Below are 20529 nucleotides of genomic sequence, written 5' to 3' on the forward strand. Positions count from 1 at the left end.
AACGCTAGTTATAGTACACGGTCCAGGGTTTTCTTTCTCACTCTATTAAATTATCATTGTTCTTCATCGAATTTCCTAAAAAAATTATTGCATTAACTTGATACTTATTTTAGATCCGATGCACCTCGAGTATTGGCAATCTGTCATAGATTACACGTGCTTTGTAAACATTGGCGAGGTCGGGGTAGCAGTGCGCATCCTTGGCCTCGATGTTGGCAATCTTTGAATAAGTGCTACCAGTGGTGTAGCCAGAGGGGTTTATAAATGTATTGTGATCTCTGTTAGATTTTAATCGCAAAGAACCTTTATTACTTCAATTAATTATGTTCTTACTTGATTAAATAGTATCAATAAAATATTTTATATGTTGGTGAAATACATAATAATTTTGAAATCTTATGCATATCCGAAATTTACTTTCCAAGGATATATTACTACGTGCAGCATCCTTCTTAGTCCTGAAACGATTTTCGATGCATACAATTCGGACATGCGCTATTGAATTCAGGTTATTCGACGCTTGACCGAAATTAAGATTGAAGATTTCTTACTGCATTCTAGTATCAAGGATACCTTTTATTCTTCCGCTCTCTACAATCACCGGTCACACAATTTTAACGCGGAAATAAATTTCTAACTTTAATAAAGCTTTATCACTTCGTTTTCAAGGATTGAATATGCGTAAGTTCAACATCTTTATTTTAATTTCTTAAAATTTAATGCATGACCTTTTAAAGGAAGACTATACATGTAATAGTGAGAAATAAAATAATAAAATATGAAACAAAAGTATGTATTACAAATCAAGATTTAAGATTTATCTTGTAAGATTTATGCGGTATTTGAGTATTAGATATATATTAAGTGTTTATAATTAATTGTAACTGTGCTTATAACAAATCATGTATTTTCCCGTATAAATGTTATAGGCTTCCTAAATGTTCTATCTAATTCAACGAATTAGGTACGTGTGACATTAATTTGTGCACACGAGCCGCAAAATTAGTGTCACCTTAAAGTGTATTTGCATAAGCGTAGGACGCACTGCAGCGTATATAACTTAACATAAATTACAGCTATCATGCAATGTGAAAAACATACAAGAAATGCAAATAGTATATTGGAAATGAAATTGTATAAAACGAACAGAACAACTGCTAGGTAAATTGATACTTTGCTAATGCACGAATGCGATGTCTTCGTTTATTAAGACGGAACACGTTTGTTTAGTCTCTCGCCCAGATTACGGTTTTGTTTTAAAAGTTCTTGGACTACCCTTCTTGCTTTAACATTTTCTCCTCTTATAAGTAACATTAAAGAAAGATATCACATTTGTAATTAATTAAATGATTTATTTCATAGTTGTATTCTTCGAGAAATCACAAAGTGCGAAGGTATACATAATCCACCATGTAATATTCATTTAACAGTAATTTAATTAGATTCAATCATCTCCTTATCTAATTCTTATTTTCTATGTGATCTTTGATCCAATCAATATAACTGTAGACACGGGTGAAGACATCCGGTCGACCTCTTGCACATGGTATTCCCCAGGATACAACTCCAATTTGTTCATTGTCGGCAACTAAAGGGCCACCGGAATCACCCTGTTTGAAGATAAATAATTCAATATATATAATTTACTAGAAAAAAAAGAGAGAGCAATATCTCATCCTTAACTAATAGAATAAACTAATGTTTACAAGCTGCAAATATATATAAGTATATTGATAAGTGTGCATCATATTGTAAATCATAATACTAACGTAAAAGCTTAATATTTTATCAAACATTCGATCTAACTAACAACAAGAAGGTTGGAATTTCCTCCGCGTACTTCGAGCAATTTTTTTCGAACTAGGTGAGAGAAACTTAATAGTCGCTTAAATGCTCGTTGTTACACTCTCGACGACACGGTTTTCGCGACAAATAAGAAAAAAAAGTGCTGCTTTAGTTGAGGGGTCCTTTGACATGAAAGGGCTCTCTTCTCGAGTACTAGACGTAATGCACTTACGTGACAAGCGCCTTCACCTCTCTTGTTAAGTGTACAGATATTGTCGTTGGTGACACGGAAGCTGGCGTTTAAACATAGTTTTTGATCGATTACACTTAGCTGTATGTAATATAGATCGTTCGGCGTTTGTCCGGGATACTTTAATCATTTGTATGTAATTGGTACCGCATTCACAACCATTCAAGTATAAGGAAAAAGAAAAATTAACGAATATAATTATTTTGATAAAAGAAAGATGCTAAAATTATAATTCACAATAGTTGGTACTTACGCTAGTAGTTCCCCAACCAGATAATACAGCGGGATAATCTATTTTGCCGAAGTTTTCATTAGGTAACGCGATGGGCTTCACTTTGTCTCCGAAAACGATGTCCTTGTCCACTTTGATCAGTCCGATATCGTTTCTAATCAATATAGAACTGTACTTTGGATGGCCAATTATTTTTTCAGATTGATACACGTCGCCACCTTTGTCTAAAGTATTGGAACCAAGCACGACAGCTATAGACGTATCGTTGAAACTAAAACGATAGGTTGTAGGTATAAGCAGTGAAAGAAAAAGGTACCTAGTTTTTTCTACAGGAATTGAATTAATATCTACCTTGATAAACAATGAGCAGCTGTTAGTACCCATCTCTCGTTCAGTACAGATCCTCCGCAAAAATGACGATTTTTGTAACGTAATGAAGCTTGATACGGATATTGTCCGTCCTCTGCTACAGAACCGCCGACGATTTTTGGAACTTCATTTATACTTGCGGCTGTATTTAATAATCTTATATAATAATACATCTCACTAGCGTTTAAATTTAATTTACAGTTTTAAGTCGTTGTATTTTGAAAGTTCAATTACGAATAAATGCTAATTTTTTTAAATAGAATCATTACCTGATGCTTCAAGTATTGCTATAATGGCGAAGATATAAAAAAACAAAAACATTTTAAGACACTTGTTTTTTTTTGTTGTAACGAATAAGCTATCAATCTGGTATACTGGACACATTTCAGGAGTATTTATACCAAGTAATTTTAATGACCGTGGGAATTAAAAACACACCTGGCCAGTATTTAAATTTAGGTCAGATATTACCTACAAAAAAAGCTTATTCGAATGTATCTCACGTATGTTGCGATAAAACCGAAGAAAATTCGTGACCGACCGGGTACCGCTACCACTTAAGAGGAGAACAGTCATAAACTAGCAATTCTAGTCAAAATCTATTCTTTTATCTCTCGATAGGGGTTTTTTGACCATGGGCCAACATAGGAAAATATTTGTAATAGATGTCATTTCTATCTTATTTTTGTCTTGTTTCACTTTCACCAATCTTATTTTTGTTTTATATTCACCTCCTTTAAGAATTACAAATGAAATAGCTTTCAAAGTATATTTTAATCTGTTTACTTTTATGAGATGAAATTGTAGTTCATTAGAAGTTAAGATATATTTTCTTTTTTAACTATATCACGCCTGCTGATACACTATATTCTTTAAAGAGTTAAAAAATGGCGACAAATCAGTTTTGCCATAATAGTTCAGAATTACGACTTGTGGTAATAATTACATGTTTGGTTTGCCCGATTCATGTTTCTTTGTCGATCAGTGACTCAAAGAGGATTATCCGAGAGCTTTATTAAAAGAGCGCGCAGGACAATTTAAAAAGGCATAAAGCTGCACAATTTATTCCATTATGACATGACTCACCCTGATTATGTTCCATTCAGAGACGGTCACTGGGTGATTGGCCTCATTCAAATTGTATGGTAGTGGTAAAAGTCTAATTCTGTCGTCATACACGAATGCACTGTGTACTCAAATTAAATTCATATTGCTTTTAAATATCGCTATATTACATTGGAGCAATAATGCCTATAGAGGCGCATACGTAAACAGAAACTATTTCATTTCTAATAACTTGAGTGGAGATGTACATATGATTTCAGATGATTTACTTCGATAATTTCAGCTACTAGGTGTGGTTTAAAAAGATGTTGGATGAGTTGTGAAATGGACAAGGAGTAAGAATGTTTTAACGCAATGGAATATATTATAATAAAGAAGAGGACATCAAAGACGTACAACTTGAACTTCCTTTATTTAAATGAATCAGAGGTAATATGAACCATCGATGTAACGTTGCTTGTACAAAAATCAAACTCAACTTCATTCTGCATTGGCTGCTTTTAATTCTTGAATACTATCAACGCAATTATCTGAGAAGTGCGAGCTATTGCGTGTTATTCTAATTAATCGGAACTTCGACATTGACGAACGGATATGGGTGTCGCAACCGCTCATATTCCCCGTGGTATATACCTATAAAATACTCATATATCTCACAACCAGAAGTTAATAATCAGAACTGTACCGCTTCTCCCGTGCATATAAGAAAATAAATAAACATAGAAAAAAGCTTGGCCATAAGTAACTTTTTTCATCGCGTATATATATATATATATATATATATAATATAATATAATATATATATTTTTTTATTTTGTTATTACTCGAGCTATATATATATATATATATATAAATTGTCCGTTCCCTTATGTAAGTATGATCGTTTACAAAAGCTACTGTTTCAGTATCACTTGCCGTCGATCACGCTTTAATGCACATATGCTTTTCGGTAAATCGTGTGAAAGTAAACGTGTGTATAATATAATATAATTTGAAACTGCGTGAATCGTTGGCTTATTTTTTTTCGTTTTGTCTTATCCGTGTTCGCTTAAACGTATTTTATAATTATTCACCTTGTACCATACCGAATCGATAAAACTTTATGATTGTCTAATATTTTTAATATAACTATACATTATAAATTACGCTTATCTTATTCTAACGATGCTCCTTACCAGTAGCACGCCAGGGGCGATTGAGTATTTCTGTACGGCATGTTTTTTGTAACACCCGTTACATATAGAATAACATCGATAGTAATAAAAATATAAACATTATTTCGTTTCATTTTTAAACTTTAAATCATACAATTATAATTTAATAGCTAGATAGTACGTACAAAATCAAATGCCAGCACCTCGTTTAACGAGACGGATTACGTTTGGAAGTGCATCAATCACGCACACTAGTTAAGTGTAAAAAAAATACTTTCCTGCCGTTGAAATACTCACAGTGAAATAATTGTGAAGATAGCGAGAGAAAAAAAAGAGGCGAATTATATAGAACATAATTCTAATACAAAAGTATTTAACTTACTTAATCTTAATTTTTATTCATCCGAACAATATTAAACATTAAGAAATACGCGATAGTATTAAGGATCATATAAAACATACATATTGAATGTGTGAAAGATGCAAATAAAACTTATTTTACAATACTTTATCTTTGATTTATAATAAAGAATTCTACTTAAATAGAAATACTTTTCATTGATAGTCAATTTACATTTTCATTTTCTTTCACTTTTGTAAATACACCTTAAATGCAAAGCAACTCAAAAAAGTCCGACTATTCTAGGTAATTTAAGCATCAATTGTGCTTGATTTCGTCAAAAAGAAATGAATAAAAATATGTTTTATACAGCTGTGTTATGCAAATTCACATTGGTCTTTTTTTAGTGATGTTTAATGAAATGATCAAAATTATACGATAAAGTTACTTTATATTAACATTCATTTAATGTAAATGTTCTAGAAAATATGTGTATACAGAAAGTTAATACCCAAAATCGTAAATTGATTTAAAATATTTAGTAACTTAAATTCATAGTATCACATGGTGCTGCCATCCAATATTGTAGGTGTGTAAGTGTGTACATAATGATGGCTATATTATATTCTAGGCCATAGAACTCCGTCACTTATTGGCTATGAAGTATTTAAGTATATTATTGGGTTTTGGTTTACTAGTCGTCGGCCAGGAACGGGTCACTTCTCTTTGTATATCGATGGGTAAAGATTTAAGAACTGCCGCATCAATTTTCGGAGATAATTGCATTGGTGATGAAGGACTGAGTCGAAGATCAGCCATTTCGTTGCTTGGAGATTCTCTACGTCCACTCAACCATACTTCCAATCTAGTCTTTTTTGGTAAAGGTTCTATTTCGTTCAATACATCATCGTCCGCATTCTGGTTGTTAGCACCTATTGATTTCGAAACTGGAGAGGAGGTGGTACTCATCGCAGAACCGTCGTTACTATCTTGATTTACGCTCATTGGTGATCCGAGATTAATGTCGGAAACGCCTTCTTCCGAGCTTATATCTAGAACAGACTGAACAGCGACTTGTTTTCGCAAGAAAGATGTAATACTATTCTTTCCAGAAGATCTCTCTTCGAATTTCGTGAAAGCAACTCCTAAAAGAGTTAAATGGAATGGTTTAGAAACATCGACAGTACGGTGAAATAGTTTCATTGCTAGTGCCAACATTTTAGCATGATCATAAACACCAGATTTTGTAGAAGGCAATAGGTGTTTCGGTAAAGCGCATTGTCGAGTTTCTCTTTTACCAGAAGTTGTTTTATTAAAATCATGTTTCCTAACAGTTAATCTCATAGCAATAGGAATTCTGCCATCCTCCATAGCTAATTCTGTTAATCTTCTCAGAAGTGCTCCTAGTCTTGATTCTACTTCAGCTACCAAAGAAACACTCTTGAAGCCATCTTCTAAACCTATACTCTGCCTCTTTCCTGTTGGTTTAACGACGGTCTCGTCAATGCCTTCGGCATTATCTTTTAATTTTCGTGCTAAGTCAATACCAATTTTCATCTCTAAGGTTTCCAAAGGTGTTTTTCTTAGATCATCCACTGTTTTTATGTTGTTGGAAATTAACAATTGCGCAGTTTTTTGCCCAACACCTGGTATTTTAGATACAGATCCTATAGTAGACAAGAACATAGGTGCACTGCATGGGAATACTAGTGTTTGATGATTTGGTTTATGCAATGATCCCACCAGTTTTGCTAAAAGCTTATTATGTGCTATTCCAGCACTGCATGTAATATGCAAGTCTTTATAAATTCGTTCTCTTATTTCTGCTGCAATTTTGGAAGCTATAATTAATCGAGCATGACAGCCACAAGGACATTCTTCTTCGGAGGGACCAAATACTTTACCAACTGGATTTTCATCTTCCATATTAATACTTAAATTTAACTCTGAATTATTTCCAGAATTCATATATTTTTGTACAATAGAAGTTACGTCCATAAAATTGTCATCAAGACCCAATCTTTCAACTAATGGAGTAAACTGATGCAATATCTCCAATACTTTAGCAGAATAGTGACGATAGTTTGTTAAATCTTCACCATTTACCAACACCAATTCTGGGCACAATTGTAAAGCTTCTTGTACTGACATACATTTTTTTATTCCATGTTCTCGTGCTAAATAATTGCTTGTCACTACTATACTTTTTTGTTGCACCCCCAATGGTTTGCCTTCTAGCTCTGGATGCCTAAGCATCTCTATTTGAGCATAGAAACAATCAACATCTATATGAATTATGGTTCTCGGATGTCTGATAATTGCATCAAATTCAATAGAATCCATTGAGGTCAATTTACAAACAATATTATACATATAATCTTTATCACATCAGTGACTTATTCAATATTTCAACATAGTATAATCTGTAATAATAATAAATACTCAATTAGCATTATAAACGATAAAACTAAATGATTTATAAATAATTGTCATTATTAACATATTACAATTATCAACACAGTGAATAAAGCCAAATAATAGAATCAGTTTATTACCTTTCTCAAAAACAAATTTGTTGAAAAATATATCCTTAAGTGCAGATTTTCATTTTATTCATGACATTAACAAAGAGTACTTTTCTTTATTATTTACACACACGTTATTAACACACTTTAGCATAAATTTTTACAATAATTTTTGAATATAGAAGTGTTTACTTGTCGATATGTTTAATTGCAGACGTATATCTAAAAAATAGGTTAAGTTGTGCAGTCAAAACATACAAACTGTTTACTATTTTCAACTTACATATGGAGACTTATAATTGTATAACAAGCTATCATTTTCGTTCTTAAATAAACTACTCCATAGCATGGCTATTAAAATAGTTTATTATTATTTCTCAGAACTTTCCTTAGATCATAAAGTAAGGTTACCATTATTTAGTGTTCATTTGGAAGCTATATCTCACAACAACATAGAATATTAACGTATAGATATATTTTTATTTTCCAGAAATCCGTTAGATCACATTGAACGGACATTAATTTGTAGTTGGAGCTGTTAAAAAACACGAATGACTCACTTCTGAAAGCCACATGAGCTTCTTATAAATTTCATTGAAGAAATATATTCCTTTTACTGTTGATAAGTTTCGACTGCTAGCACGAAACAAAACTACCGTAAAAACTAAATAGAAATTTGTTTACAAACTGTAATGCGACTAATTTATTTTTCACATGGTAGCCATGTTTTGAATTATTAAAGATACTTTGTGCGTGTGTGTGTGTGTGTATTTATAATTGCATTCTAAATATTGGTGCACATGAATGTTTTAAGATAGATGCACGTATCATCATTTTATGATACAAATATATTTTTCACTAGAGACAGCACACCACAGACTTTTATGCAGCACGTATTTACATAATGGTGCGTTTTCATGAAGTGATAGCCAATAATATTTAAAATAAACTAGGGGAATTATTTAAAATACATAGATAAAATCTAAAATAAAAGTTATGTTTGCCCTAGATATAATCCAATCATATTGTAGATCATTTAGAAGAATATATCATGAATATAGTAAAGATGAATTACTGTAAAAATAGATACTCCAAAAAATTTGATAGGTTTTATATCATATTGTGCACTTGTGTTCTTAATATATGACTGTGTTTCGTTATCGTAATGTGCATTTGAAATTTTTATATATTTTTAAAACATTTTACATTGCACGTCAGTTATAGAGGAATGCTAAAGGTTTGGTTGGACGTTTGCAATCTAATAGATGAAACATAACCAGCAAATATATTCAAAGATTTTCCTCCGCGTGTAAACTCACTAAAAGTTTAAGAAGATGAAGACAACTTGAATTTATGATTTTCTTGAAACTTTAGTACCTCCTTTATAGCTCTTTTTCCAACATTAATTAACAAAAAAATTATTATAATGTACATTTATTGAATTATACAAATTGAAGTTGAACTCCAAATAAATTGTTAGCAGCCATCTTGGAAAACCCTTTTTCGCATTTCGAACGAACGAAGTGTCAAATATCGATAATTACTTCATCGCACGCGGCTGAACTAAAAATTTTTATGGGAATTGAGCTTTCTTAGAAAAGTTAGATTTTTTAAAACGATCTCGAAATTGAAATGTAAAAATCAATTTCGCGCCATAAAATAGTATTATTCGATACTCGCACTTAAAAAGCAAGAAAAATATAGAAGCGAGTTGCGATACAAACAACTCGAATAAGTAAGGGGTAGGAGAATTTTTGTATTGAAAGTTGGAAATAATATAGACAAGACGGCTTCGCAAAAAAAATCGTCTAAGAAGATGGCGGAGACCAAAGAATTAGAGGTGAGTGAAGTATTAAAAGTGGTGCAGTGCAGTTAGATTATGTGTGAAATTTTAGAGAAAAGTCGGCAGGTCTGCATTGTGAATTTGTCGTGGTTATATCCGGGTTATCAGCGATTTATTTGCGTCAGTGAATTATATTACTAGACGCTTAGTACTTGTTAAGCGTGTTTTTCTTCATTATTGTTATAATTATTTTTTTCTTCGGTGAAATATTGAGATTAATCAATAGAATTTTTTTGCGATATATTGTGCTTATAATTATGTTGCCTTTACCGAATAAAGCTTATAAAAAACGTCAATATCTTCATAATCACAGGTAACCTAAATATTTTTTTTTAAATTAAAATCGTTCTCACTGTTTCTTTGTTATTAATCATATGTATTTTATTTGTAAATATTGTTGGACGAATGATATTATCTATGATTGCAAAAAAAAATTCTGTTTCATTATTGTATTTTTTTCATTCAATATGGATATGGATGAAAATACTCTATGTGTGTGGTGTGATTGTCTGTAGAATAGAAAACTTGAAGTATGATCTTTATGCCTGGTATTTCAAATTCTATTCCGTATTTCTGCAATTATGTTTATACAAGCCAATATAATAGATAAAATGTTTTTTATGTAATTGAATTGAAATAAATAGAATTGATAATAAATTTAAATGTTAATTTGTTTTTTATTAATACATTGTTATTTATAAAATATATTTTTCTTTTATCAAAATAACAGTTTAGAATAAGTGTACTATATAAAATGTATGCATGCTATAATTTTATGATTGCAGAATATGATATTGAGTTTTCGAGTGTCTGAACTTCAGATGCTTCTTGGTTTTGCTGGTAGAAATAAATCAGGTAGAAAGAACGAATTACAAGCACGTGCACTAGAATTGTTACGTTTGAGATCCCATCCAATTCAGCTCAAAATACGTGAATTATATAAATCCATACAGTGAGTATAAGATTTATTAATGACAATACAATTGTTCTTGCAGATTGTACTAAATCATTAACTACCTCTATCACCATTTATGAAATTTTTAAATATTTCATTTGTTTGTTTATTTTAGTAAAGTGTCGAAAATGATTTTCATTTTATATCTACTATGGCATATTGTTATACTTTAAGTATTATAAATGTCAGTGGATTATTGAGATAAAGTCTCAGACTTATTTTTTGTCTGTAAATTTTGTTTAGAGCTGATCAATTAGCTGCACATCAAATGTATGGTCAAACAGGTAGTTCTGGGGAACCACAAATAGATCAAAACATGCATTCCAGAAATTATTACACAACAAGGTAAATATATAGAACAAAGAGATAGGCAACAAAAAGAAAATAAATTTATGAAGAACTTATATAATTAATTATATAAGATATATTTAACAATGTTGTTTTTTACTTGTAATTAATGTAAAGACAAGCTATCAGTCAACAGCAACAGTCACAGTCTTCAGTTTCTAGTGGAAAGGATTTACCACCTGCACATCAAGCATCTCTACCTCAAGCACCTAGAACAAATCCAGTCTATCAGTCAACAGCATATGCCAACGTAACACCGCAAGTAAGTTATGTAATGTAATTTTTATATAAAATTGTATAAAACCTCTATATTAATTTTGTAGTGGTTTTTTAATATTCATATGACATATTAATATTTCAGCAAACAACAAGTGCAGCCTATAATCCATATCCATATGCACCAAAAGTTTTACCATCACCATTGCAAATACAACCTAGAAATCAATATCCTGTTCATCCAGATGTTAGACTTAGAAAGCTACCATTTTTTGATTTATTGGCTGAATTGCTGAAGCCATCTAGTTTAATGCCTCAAGGATCTATGAGACTTCAAGAGAATACATTTATGTTTCATCTAACACCACAGCAGTCAACAGATGTAGCAAGTTCACGAGATTGTCGTGCAGGAAGTAAAATGGATTACACAGTACAGGTACATTTTACAGGGAGAGTTTGTTTCTTAATGTTATGTTTGTATTTTTGAGTCTATAATCTATGTTATGGCTATTTTAGATACAGATGCGGTTTTGTTTGCAAGAAACATCGTGTGAACAGGAGGACTGTTTTCCACCAAGCATTGCAGTAAAAGTTAATGGAAAACTGTGTCCTTTACCTGTTAGTAGACAGAAATATAAAGAATTTACATATACATATACACATGAAAATATTATTTCTTTATCCTAAATTAATAGTATAGTAAAATGAAATGTTTCACAAATGAAATGTTTTATTTTTTTATTTCAGAATCCAATACCTACTAATAAGCCGGGGGTAGAACCAAAGAGGCCGCCACGGCCTGTCAATATTAGTCCTCTAGTTAAATTATCTCCTACTGTAGCGAATCAAATTCACGTAACATGGTCGGCAGACTACGGCAGACGATACGCAATTGCGATATATTTAGTTCGAAAGCTTTCAAGTGCTGAATTATTATCAAGGTTAAAAAGTAGGGGAGTTCGACATTCGGATTATACAAGAGGTTTAAGTAAGTAGTTATGTAGTTAGAACTATTTGGTATTGTTGAAAATGAATACTATTGAAATAATGTTTTTGAAATAATCTTTTTAGTTAAGGAGAAACTTAACGAAGATGCGGATAGTGAAATAGCGACAACATCGCTTAGAGTATCGTTAGCTTGTCCGTTAGGCAAGATGCGAATGTGTACACCATGTCGTGCATCAACATGTTCACATTTACAATGTTTTGATGCATCCCTATTCCTTCAAATGAATGAAAGAAAACCAACATGGAATTGCCCAGTTTGTGATAAGCCAGCGTTATATGATAATCTCGTTATCGATGGCTACTTTCAAGAAGTGTTGAACTCTAAGAAACTATTACCAGATGTAAATGAAATTCAATTATTGCAAGATGGGTCGTGGGAAAATTTGGTTCTAAAGAAAGAAAAGGATAAGGAGAAGAGTGAAACAAAAGTTATTACAAATTCGCAAGATCGTAAAATCGATGTGGATACAGTCGACCTCGGTGAGATTTTATTTCATTCTAATATGTGTAAAGATATGACATATTTAAAAATAAATGTTTTTATGTTTATGAGTGTTTACATATAAATGGGTAATCATATCACTGTTTAGATGAAAGCAATCTTACACCTCCAAAGGAAAAGAAACGAGCTGTTATTATTGATTTAATATCAGACAGTGATGATGATGATGAACGTACCACACCAACACAAAGTACAAAAAAGATAACTAGTGGTACTTCTTCGCCAAAGAAGTCACAAACTAGCTCCATTAGCAGTACAAGTGAATCACCAGAATTGATGATAATTGATTTAGAATAGAATATTTTACATCTATTGCTACTATTAAATTGCCAAATTTTGTACAGGACAAAAACTAAAATTTTGTTAGTTCTGTGATCATTTAAAAAAAAAGTTACTACATAAAGTTAAGTATAAGTGAATTCATGACATTTTTACTTTTGGTACTTAAAACTGAAAAAGAAAGGAGCAAAATAATATTTCTTTTTAACTATAACAACTTAGCATTCCTCTGTATAATCAATATATATATAAATAGGGAGGGAGAGAGAGAGAGAGAGAGGGGGGGGGGAGTGATCGCATATTATTTTAATTGGTGATCATCATTGTGGAATTTCATCCAAAATAATAAAGCTATTTTTATTTTGTAGTATAAGCCTCTTATTAACCTTGACATGTAAATGAAAGAGGAAAATAAAAGGTGTAAATATTTATATTAATATAAATATGTTAATTATATTACTAGCGTTATTAATGTAATTAAATTTGAGTCCTCTTGAAATTGTTTCTTTATTGAGTTTCTTAGTTGATCAGGGTTAATAAAATTGCTTAGACTATATTTGCTATAGACTTTCTGTTTGTGAAATTCGATCTAAAGTTATAAGGAATAAAATAGGTAAAATTCATATAAATAGAATGTTAATAATTTAATACTTTTGTATTATGGTTTTTATACGTGAGTCATATGTTCCACGAATCTCAAAGTTTATTCGTCTTGCGTAGCCGCATTTACATTTGGATACATATAATTGCGAAACGATATTCCAGAAAGTTGTTGGTCCACAGGTTCTCTTGTATCATATAAACTTGGTGCTTGAAATATTATGCCAAGTGTTCCACCAGTACATGCCAATGTAAAAACCCAAAGAAAAAGTCTATCTAAAACCATAGCTACGAATTTCCAATCTTCTATAACCTGGAAATATTAAAAAATATATGAGGGAAAAATGTATCATATATTATTTCGAGAAGTTATATATATATACTATTTTTAAAAAAGAATTTTTAGAATTGAAGCCTTAAATTGTCAAGAAAAGTATCAAAAGTAAAACATGAATATTCAAACAATGAATTGTTGAATTATTGAATTATTGATCAACTTACTTCATTATCCTTATCTGCATTTTTTATATGTTGAGCAATAAAACGCACACCCTTTAAAGCTGATATGACATCGGGGGATAAGTGTCGTGGCATCGTATTTTCACTATCAGTGACTGCAACAGTATCTCATTGTTAGTATACATTTCAGAAACTATTACATGACATTAATTGTAATATAACGTGCCGCGCCATATACATCCATGAATTATAGGGTTACTGTTAATTCCAATACACGTTTATTTATTTCAATCACTGTCATGTAATTCTTTATATGTGTCATAATAATGCACTGTCACAATACATTTGATTAATAAAATTTTGTATCAATTATATTACATATTGTAGAGTAATTTAAATATTTACCTGATGCATGCGGTATATGCCGGGCATCGTCTTCTCGTATATTTTTATACTGCGAGGTAACACTTTCGAACCCATCTGGACTTCCTTTTAATTCCAGTGGGTAATCACTAACACTATTAGGAAAACTGTAATGTATACTCCTGAAAAGTTTTCTATTTCAGGATTCGATAAACAGTAGTATAATTACCTAAAATCTATTTCATTAGTATATCCACTATCCATGTACGTATCATCATATTCTGGAGTTGAATACGGCGTTCGACGCATCATTAAAAGACGCGGCATCCAATTTAAAAATACTTGTCTAACCCAGGGTGACATGTTGTGCGTAGATGGAGACCTATATAAGAAATTTATACGTAACTTTAGGTAATTTATAAATAGGATACTATAATTAGTGTTTAATCTGGAATTATTACGATGGAATTTAGTTTACCGAAAATGAACGTTTAAAACGCATACGGTAATCCATATCGACAAAGTGACTAAAATCATGGTAAATAGCAAATATTTTCCTAAAAGTGGTATAGCTAGTGACGTTGGTGGAATAATTTCGGCTAATAGTAAAAAGAACACCGTCAACGAGAGGAGAATGGAAGAACACAACGATACCTGTAAAAATTCAATTTTTTGCAGTATAAATACCTTTTCGTTTATTTATTATTCTCTGTAATGCTTACTTTTTCACCTGAATCACTTGGTAGATAAAAGACAAGTACCGTAAGGAACGTAATACCCACGCAAGGAATTATTAAGTTGACTGTGTAGAATAACGTCTTTCTTCGCATCGTAATATTAAATGTAATATCTGTATGAATTATGTCAAAATGCACTTACATTTCGTATCGTTGTATAAATTGTATGTTAATATTGATGTCAAATATATTTATTTACTCACCAGAATAGGGTTCTGTGCAACATGGATAATATTCTTCGTTTCTGGATGCCGGTACTTCTAAAATGTCCCATTCAACTGATAAATAGAAGTCGCTTAAATCTATTCCTATTGCAACCAAATTGCTACCACTTTCCTGTTTCATATGTTTCAGATCCACCTGCCAGTAAAAGTTTTTACAAAGTATATTTTTGGTAAATAACATTAACGTCAATTATTTGTATCTTCAAATTAATTTATTTCTATTTGATTTGTATTAAAAAAATTGTTTATGATTAACGACATTTTTTAATTATAACCTGAGCGCCATTGTACGTCCATGAGCCGAATTTCATAATACACGATTGTTCGTCAAATGGGAAATATTCGACGTTAATCTCACAAGATGATTTGTAAATCGCAGGCGGTTTCCAAGACACTTCACCGGTATACTTTAATGTAGCCTTTGTCATAAGCGTTACTTCGTAATTGCCATCGGCACTATGAAATTATATTTAATTGATGTTTTTTTATGATTATGAAATTCAATACTTGCTAATAAGTTGTAACATACATTAAAACTTACTTATTGTATAGGACAATATCTGGTAGCCAAATATTTTCGGAAGGCACGTATAGCATTTCTACGCCACCGTATTCTTCTGGATCCCATCGTAGTTTATAGTCGATCCATTTCTAAAATGCATAATATCGGCAGTGAATAAAATATGTTTATAATGATATATTATATTTGTAATGGTATATTTCTTCAGGAGCTCTTACCTGTTCCACCCAGACGTTGGTAGTCATCACCTGATTTTTTAAATTCTGTAAATTAAAAAAACATTAACAATACCTTTATTCAATATAAAAAAAAAAAAAAAAAAAAAAAAATCCAAAATAAAAAACCAAAATCGCAAAATATGACTTTATACCATCTCAATTAGCTGCGAGAGCTTTAAACCAAGCTTTACTGTTAAGGTTTCGGTGTTGTTCTTCACAGGACGTATAAGTCTATTATAATTCGACAACAAGTCATCATAAAGTCTTTTTGTGTCAGGGTTTGCCTCGTAAATTTTTAACCCAATAGCACCTAGAAGAAACATAAATCTTTTTAGTCATAATTTCTACTTTTTATGTAAGAACAATCGAGTTCATCGCATCCAAATCACACGACAACATGAAACATACATTACGATATATTTCTTAAGAAACTTAAATGATTCTCAACCACTTACAATGTAAAAAGGTGAGACACTTACCGAATATAATATGAAGGACATTAAAAAGAATACTAAACGTCAATATTCGCATTTTAAATGTAACTATTTACAAATTTGTGTAAGATTGAGATGGCAGTGACCACTCCCAGTAAAAACACTTTCACCTATGCACACATATACAATAATTTTTAAGTTAACCTAATTAAATGTAAAAAGAATCGATATCATATTAAATATTTTTCTTCCAGGTGACAAATGGAAAACCTTATCAGTAGAAAATGAGCGTTCTGCATCCCACTGGACCAAAATCGATATCCGAAGTTAGCGCCATGACACTTGCTCCAGTTTGCACTTCAATGTATTTCGTCTGTTACAAATTCACATCTCAGCGCATGCGCATTAACGATGCGCGCACATCTTTTTCAAATCGTCCATAGGTTGGCGCCTTCAGTCTGTACCAAATCACGTACAAGCATTTTTCGTCTTAAGATTTGTCTTCGTTTTTTTTGTTTCAGTGGATTTAAGCTGTATTCGTTTCAATGCGTTCATAAAGGTAACTAAGATGAATTGTTAGTTGTTTTTTACTTTTGTATTTTAATTAGGTAGCAAATATTATTTGTTTGAACGTTTTAATTCAGATTTCTTAAAAATGAATTACCGACATTGTATGAATCTTGTTCGTCAGGTAGCGCACTCTGTACTATAATGCAGTAGAAGCCAGATGCACCTTTGCAATTCTTTTGGAATACTATTCACAGAACATCATTATGAAATTGTATTTTATACAAATTTTTTATTAGTATAATTACGATAGAGATATTTTTCATGGTACCTAATAATTCAATATATTCGATACATCCTTTCTTCTATGGTAAAATGATGTGTACTGTATTATGATTTTTTATGTTTCGTAGTCACTTTGACGTGCATTTTTCTCAATACGTACAATCTTTTATCAGACGCAATGTTTACCAAATGCAAGTTTGTAGGAAGTAATTTTCATTGATTTACTTGTAAGCTGTTTTATATAATTAAATTAATTGTAAATGTTTGAACATTTTGTTATAATATATAATTTATAATATATATTTATCATCTAACATTTCTTATTTTTGCAAATTTATAAAGAAAGAGAATATTATTTATATATACTTAACAGTTTGTGTATTATTCTTCAAGTATGATCAATAGGAACTGCCAGGAAAGGAATTGAACACTCAAAGACAACCTACTTAACGCTATACGCTCGTAAGAGGTTAATTAAAAGCGGAGCGTAACAATCGATAGGCAAGAAAGGGTAGAGTATCGACATCACTCCAAGCAGCACTCGTAAAAGAGTAGGTCCATTGTGGATTAAGGTTTTATTATAAAAATCTATAACAATGCTCATAGAATTGAATTGAATCCTCAACTCTGTCAATTTAGCATCTCGTAAAGTAGAAAAATCCTCTAGCCTTTCCTAGAGCATCGATCACAGTAGAAAACCACGTTCATGTTTCAGACAATGGTCGCGTGTCTAGAAAACATCGTAATTATGTCAAAGGAGTAACTGCGGAAGTGTAAAGTACTCCGACATGTTGCAGCGAAAATTACGCTTGAAACGGAGATGTATGTTCTTCACAAAAGTAGCATCCGTAGTGTAACAGCCCTCCTAGGAAGGATCGACTTGCGACCGCACAATATCCCACGTATATACGATTATCGATCAAGGATACGTAAACAGCCGTGGTATAGTTGCGCACACGCGGCGACCAGGCCACTTAGCGTATGTTTGTTTAGTACCTTTTACGACTATATTGTCCGGGCATGTGTTAGATTACGGAGCAGCCAGTGTCTGGCGCATAGCTGAGGGTTGGGTGGTACGGCGCCGTGCTTCGAGAGGGTCATTTATAACTGTTATCGTGAGACTTACTAGCCCACTTACTACCTCCACTGTGTCTATTCTCCACCCACTCTTCTATTCTACTGGAAGAAACGTAAGCGCGAGATGCGCCAGTCCACCGAACCTGCTGGTCATTCTAGCACGGTTTTTTATTCGGTCATCTTGTATCACGCCAGAGAATAAAATCTTTGAGTAACGACATCATTTTCAGAAAATCTTGATTTTTATCGCCAGTGTTCTATGAGAAAAATTGGCAGTTGTTTGTTTTCTCTGTTCCTTTCCATTAGTTAGTTTACATTCTATAGATGATTTGTACATTATAATTAATTGTAAAATAGAATTATGGTCTCGAGTTATATTGCGATCTTTCCTAATAAAGCAAGGTAGTAATTGTTGGCTGTATTGTTTTCCTTAAATATAAAATTATTTAGAAATTCATAGTCGAGAAACTATAGGCGAGTGGAGAAGGTTATTTTACGTAAAATGTATAATTGTTGCTGGACTAATTACAATCCTGTTTTCATTAGCTGTGGGACTTGTAACCGTAATAGCTATGCACACAGTCCTAATCCTTTGTTCTCATAAAGCCACTTTGAGTGGCGAACTGACCGAACTGAATGCGAACTTTGGACATAGCGTTTAAGGTTGGTAATATGCTAGCTTTACATAAATCTGCGTGATAACTAATGTGCAAACTTTCATATTTATTGAGATAACCGGATACAATTGTAGCGGCACACGAGTCATAGGACAAAGAAAATCATGTAGTTGTTTTGCCTCGAAGTATCAAGATCGCTAGATTACAAGTAATGTAAAAACAATGTCACCGCTACCAGTAACCGTCGTAGGAAGACAAATTCGAATTCTCTGATCCCCCCCCCCCCTCCGACTAGTATAAATAAACCGACGCGATCGCGAGCAATAGTTCTTACCGAGTACGTAAAGAATTCATAGCAAGTATTTAGCGTCATCCGGAATGACTTTGAATATCTAGCGAGCGTCTATCAAGTACGTGATAAGCATTTGCGAGTATTTATTCCGCGATTTTATATTGCGATTTATACTTCGTATTAACGACTAATGTCTACGTTTATACTTTAACTTATTTGTCTTAAATACATTCGACGGTTACGACAACAAACGTCTCGTCATTAATCCTCACGACCTACGTCCTCTTCACACACAAACATCTACCCAATTATATATCAAACATTGTTAATATATTTTCCTAATTCATGTTTGTCACAGACACACAGATTAGAAGATTAATTTTAAAAAACGGCTGATTGAGATCTCACTTCACGAAGTATGAGTCGTTTAGAAGTTTAGACGATGAAGATAAAACTGGCGGCACCTATTGAAAATTAAAATCTTTCATGTTTGTCGAACAAACATGAAATTGTCGATATTACGTTCTTGGTTGTTGCACAGATTATAACGTTTACAGGGTTGAAACAGAGTTTTATTTGTTAAACTACGTTTCGCGTAAAACGAGAAAGCATCGCGACATTGGTATTACAACCGATAGCTCATCGTTATCGAGGACATTTCTCATCGCGTTTTTGTCCGTCGTTCCGGGACGGGGCACTTAATCCTAATATGGAAATATGTCGTGCACTCCGCAAGCCGACGATTAATGCGAATAAATCGATTTTTGGCGTAGGGATACGACGGTTACCGCCAAATCCTGGAAGCCACGCCAAGTGGCGGAAACACGGGAATTCCATCTGGATTTACTAAGATCAGTGCCATTTAATGTGGAGCTCGATAAATCCCTTAAAAGCTGGTGGTCGGCAAGAAGACGGTGCATTACAATTTTCCAGAAAGGAGAATGGCGAACGTCTAGGGGAGACGCAGACAAATCTGCAAATGCAAGGCTTCAGGTGCCAAATGCTTTCATCGTATAACGTGAGTAACTGCCTTCCCTATTGGCTGTCCCACATCGATCGCAATCTATGAGAATAGCAGAGCCATCCAAAAGTAAAAAATCTTACGAACGCATTCCATTTATGTTGATCGAAATACTTGCTTTATGAAATGGATACGAATTGATGGATATTAACATATATACACACCTCTATTCATAAGTACAATATTAGAACACTTATAGTAAAACAAGATATTCATGTATTTTGAATCGTTATCATGGAAAAGTATAAAGTTTGAACTAATTAATTATTTCTTTATCAATGTGAATAACCGAGTACAAGACCAA

At 32.3% G+C, this 20529-nt stretch overlaps 4 protein-coding genes and 1 long non-coding RNA gene across 17 annotated transcripts; 2 read left to right on the top strand and 3 right to left on the bottom strand.

Moving 5' to 3' along the window:
• The first annotated feature begins 13 nt into the window (after positions 1 to 13).
• On the top strand, positions 14 to 4280 carry LOC125385130. Its single transcript, XR_007224125.1, has 2 exons — positions 14 to 681; positions 3985 to 4280. It is a non-coding gene; the product is annotated as an uncharacterized LOC125385130 (long non-coding RNA).
• On the bottom strand, positions 1332 to 3217 carry LOC105665786 (chymotrypsin-2). The gene is made up of 5 exons (XM_048405931.1): positions 2906 to 3217; positions 2619 to 2778; positions 2289 to 2538; positions 2018 to 2155; positions 1332 to 1610 (listed from the first exon to the last, which is right to left on the bottom strand). Exons 1-5 carry the CDS (start codon positions 3018 to 3020, stop codon positions 1461 to 1463), a joined length of 813 nt encoding a protein of 270 aa, XP_048261888.1. The 5' UTR covers positions 3021 to 3217; the 3' UTR covers positions 1332 to 1460.
• Positions 4095 to 8610, bottom strand: LOC100645193 (DNA polymerase iota). 3 transcript variants are annotated; one of them, XM_003395631.4, is made up of 3 exons: positions 8281 to 8610; positions 7751 to 7942; positions 4095 to 7618 (listed from the first exon to the last, which is right to left on the bottom strand). In XM_003395631.4, exon 3 carries the CDS (start codon positions 7566 to 7568, stop codon positions 5841 to 5843), a length of 1728 nt encoding a protein of 575 aa, XP_003395679.1. In that variant the 5' UTR covers positions 7569 to 7618; positions 7751 to 7942; positions 8281 to 8610; the 3' UTR covers positions 4095 to 5840. The 3 variants fall into 3 exon arrangements, with proteins under 3 accessions (XP_003395679.1, XP_012163751.1, XP_012163750.1); XM_012308361.3 differs by having other exon boundaries at positions 8132 to 8610; XM_012308360.3 differs by having other exon boundaries at positions 8004 to 8610.
• Positions 8611 to 8906: 296 nt separating this feature from the next.
• LOC100650762 (E3 SUMO-protein ligase PIAS2) lies at positions 8907 to 20222 on the top strand. Of its 10 annotated transcripts, XR_007224120.1 has the most exons (13): positions 8907 to 9560; positions 10349 to 10515; positions 10762 to 10863; positions 10984 to 11128; positions 11228 to 11518; positions 11599 to 11700; positions 11830 to 12070; positions 12154 to 12570; positions 16681 to 16869; positions 16948 to 16985; positions 17612 to 17769; positions 17934 to 19322; positions 19978 to 20222. XR_007224120.1 is itself a non-coding variant. In XM_048405929.1 (9 exons), the coding sequence occupies exons 1-9, from the start codon at positions 9537 to 9539 to the stop codon at positions 16755 to 16757; spliced, it is 1566 nt and encodes a 521-aa protein (XP_048261886.1). In that variant the 5' UTR covers positions 8907 to 9536; the 3' UTR covers positions 16758 to 17518. The 10 variants fall into 10 exon arrangements, 5 of the variants coding, with proteins under 5 accessions (XP_048261886.1, XP_003395478.1, XP_012163748.1 ...); XR_007224121.1 differs by having other exon boundaries at positions 16681 to 16985; XR_007224124.1 differs by lacking the exons at positions 17612 to 17769; positions 17934 to 19322; positions 19978 to 20222 and adding an exon at positions 17118 to 17518.
• LOC100643282 (acetylcholine receptor subunit beta-like 2) lies at positions 13497 to 16687 on the bottom strand. 2 transcript variants are annotated; one of them, XM_012308354.3, is made up of 12 exons: positions 16472 to 16687; positions 16145 to 16302; positions 15993 to 16037; positions 15796 to 15905; positions 15530 to 15710; positions 15234 to 15390; positions 15016 to 15143; positions 14772 to 14947; positions 14523 to 14675; positions 14336 to 14460; positions 13973 to 14085; positions 13497 to 13784 (listed from the first exon to the last, which is right to left on the bottom strand). In XM_012308354.3, the coding sequence occupies exons 1-12, from the start codon at positions 16521 to 16523 to the stop codon at positions 13575 to 13577; spliced, it is 1608 nt and encodes a 535-aa protein (XP_012163744.1). In that variant the 5' UTR covers positions 16524 to 16687; the 3' UTR covers positions 13497 to 13574. The 2 variants fall into 2 exon arrangements, with proteins under 2 accessions (XP_012163744.1, XP_012163745.1); XM_012308355.3 differs by having other exon boundaries at positions 14336 to 14448; positions 16472 to 16686.
• Positions 20223 to 20529: the final 307 nt, after the last annotated feature.

Source organism: Bombus terrestris, chromosome 5 (assembly GCF_910591885.1).
Source record: "Bombus terrestris chromosome 5, iyBomTerr1.2, whole genome shotgun sequence".
NCBI classification, from domain to species: domain Eukaryota; kingdom Metazoa; phylum Arthropoda; class Insecta; order Hymenoptera; family Apidae; genus Bombus; species Bombus terrestris.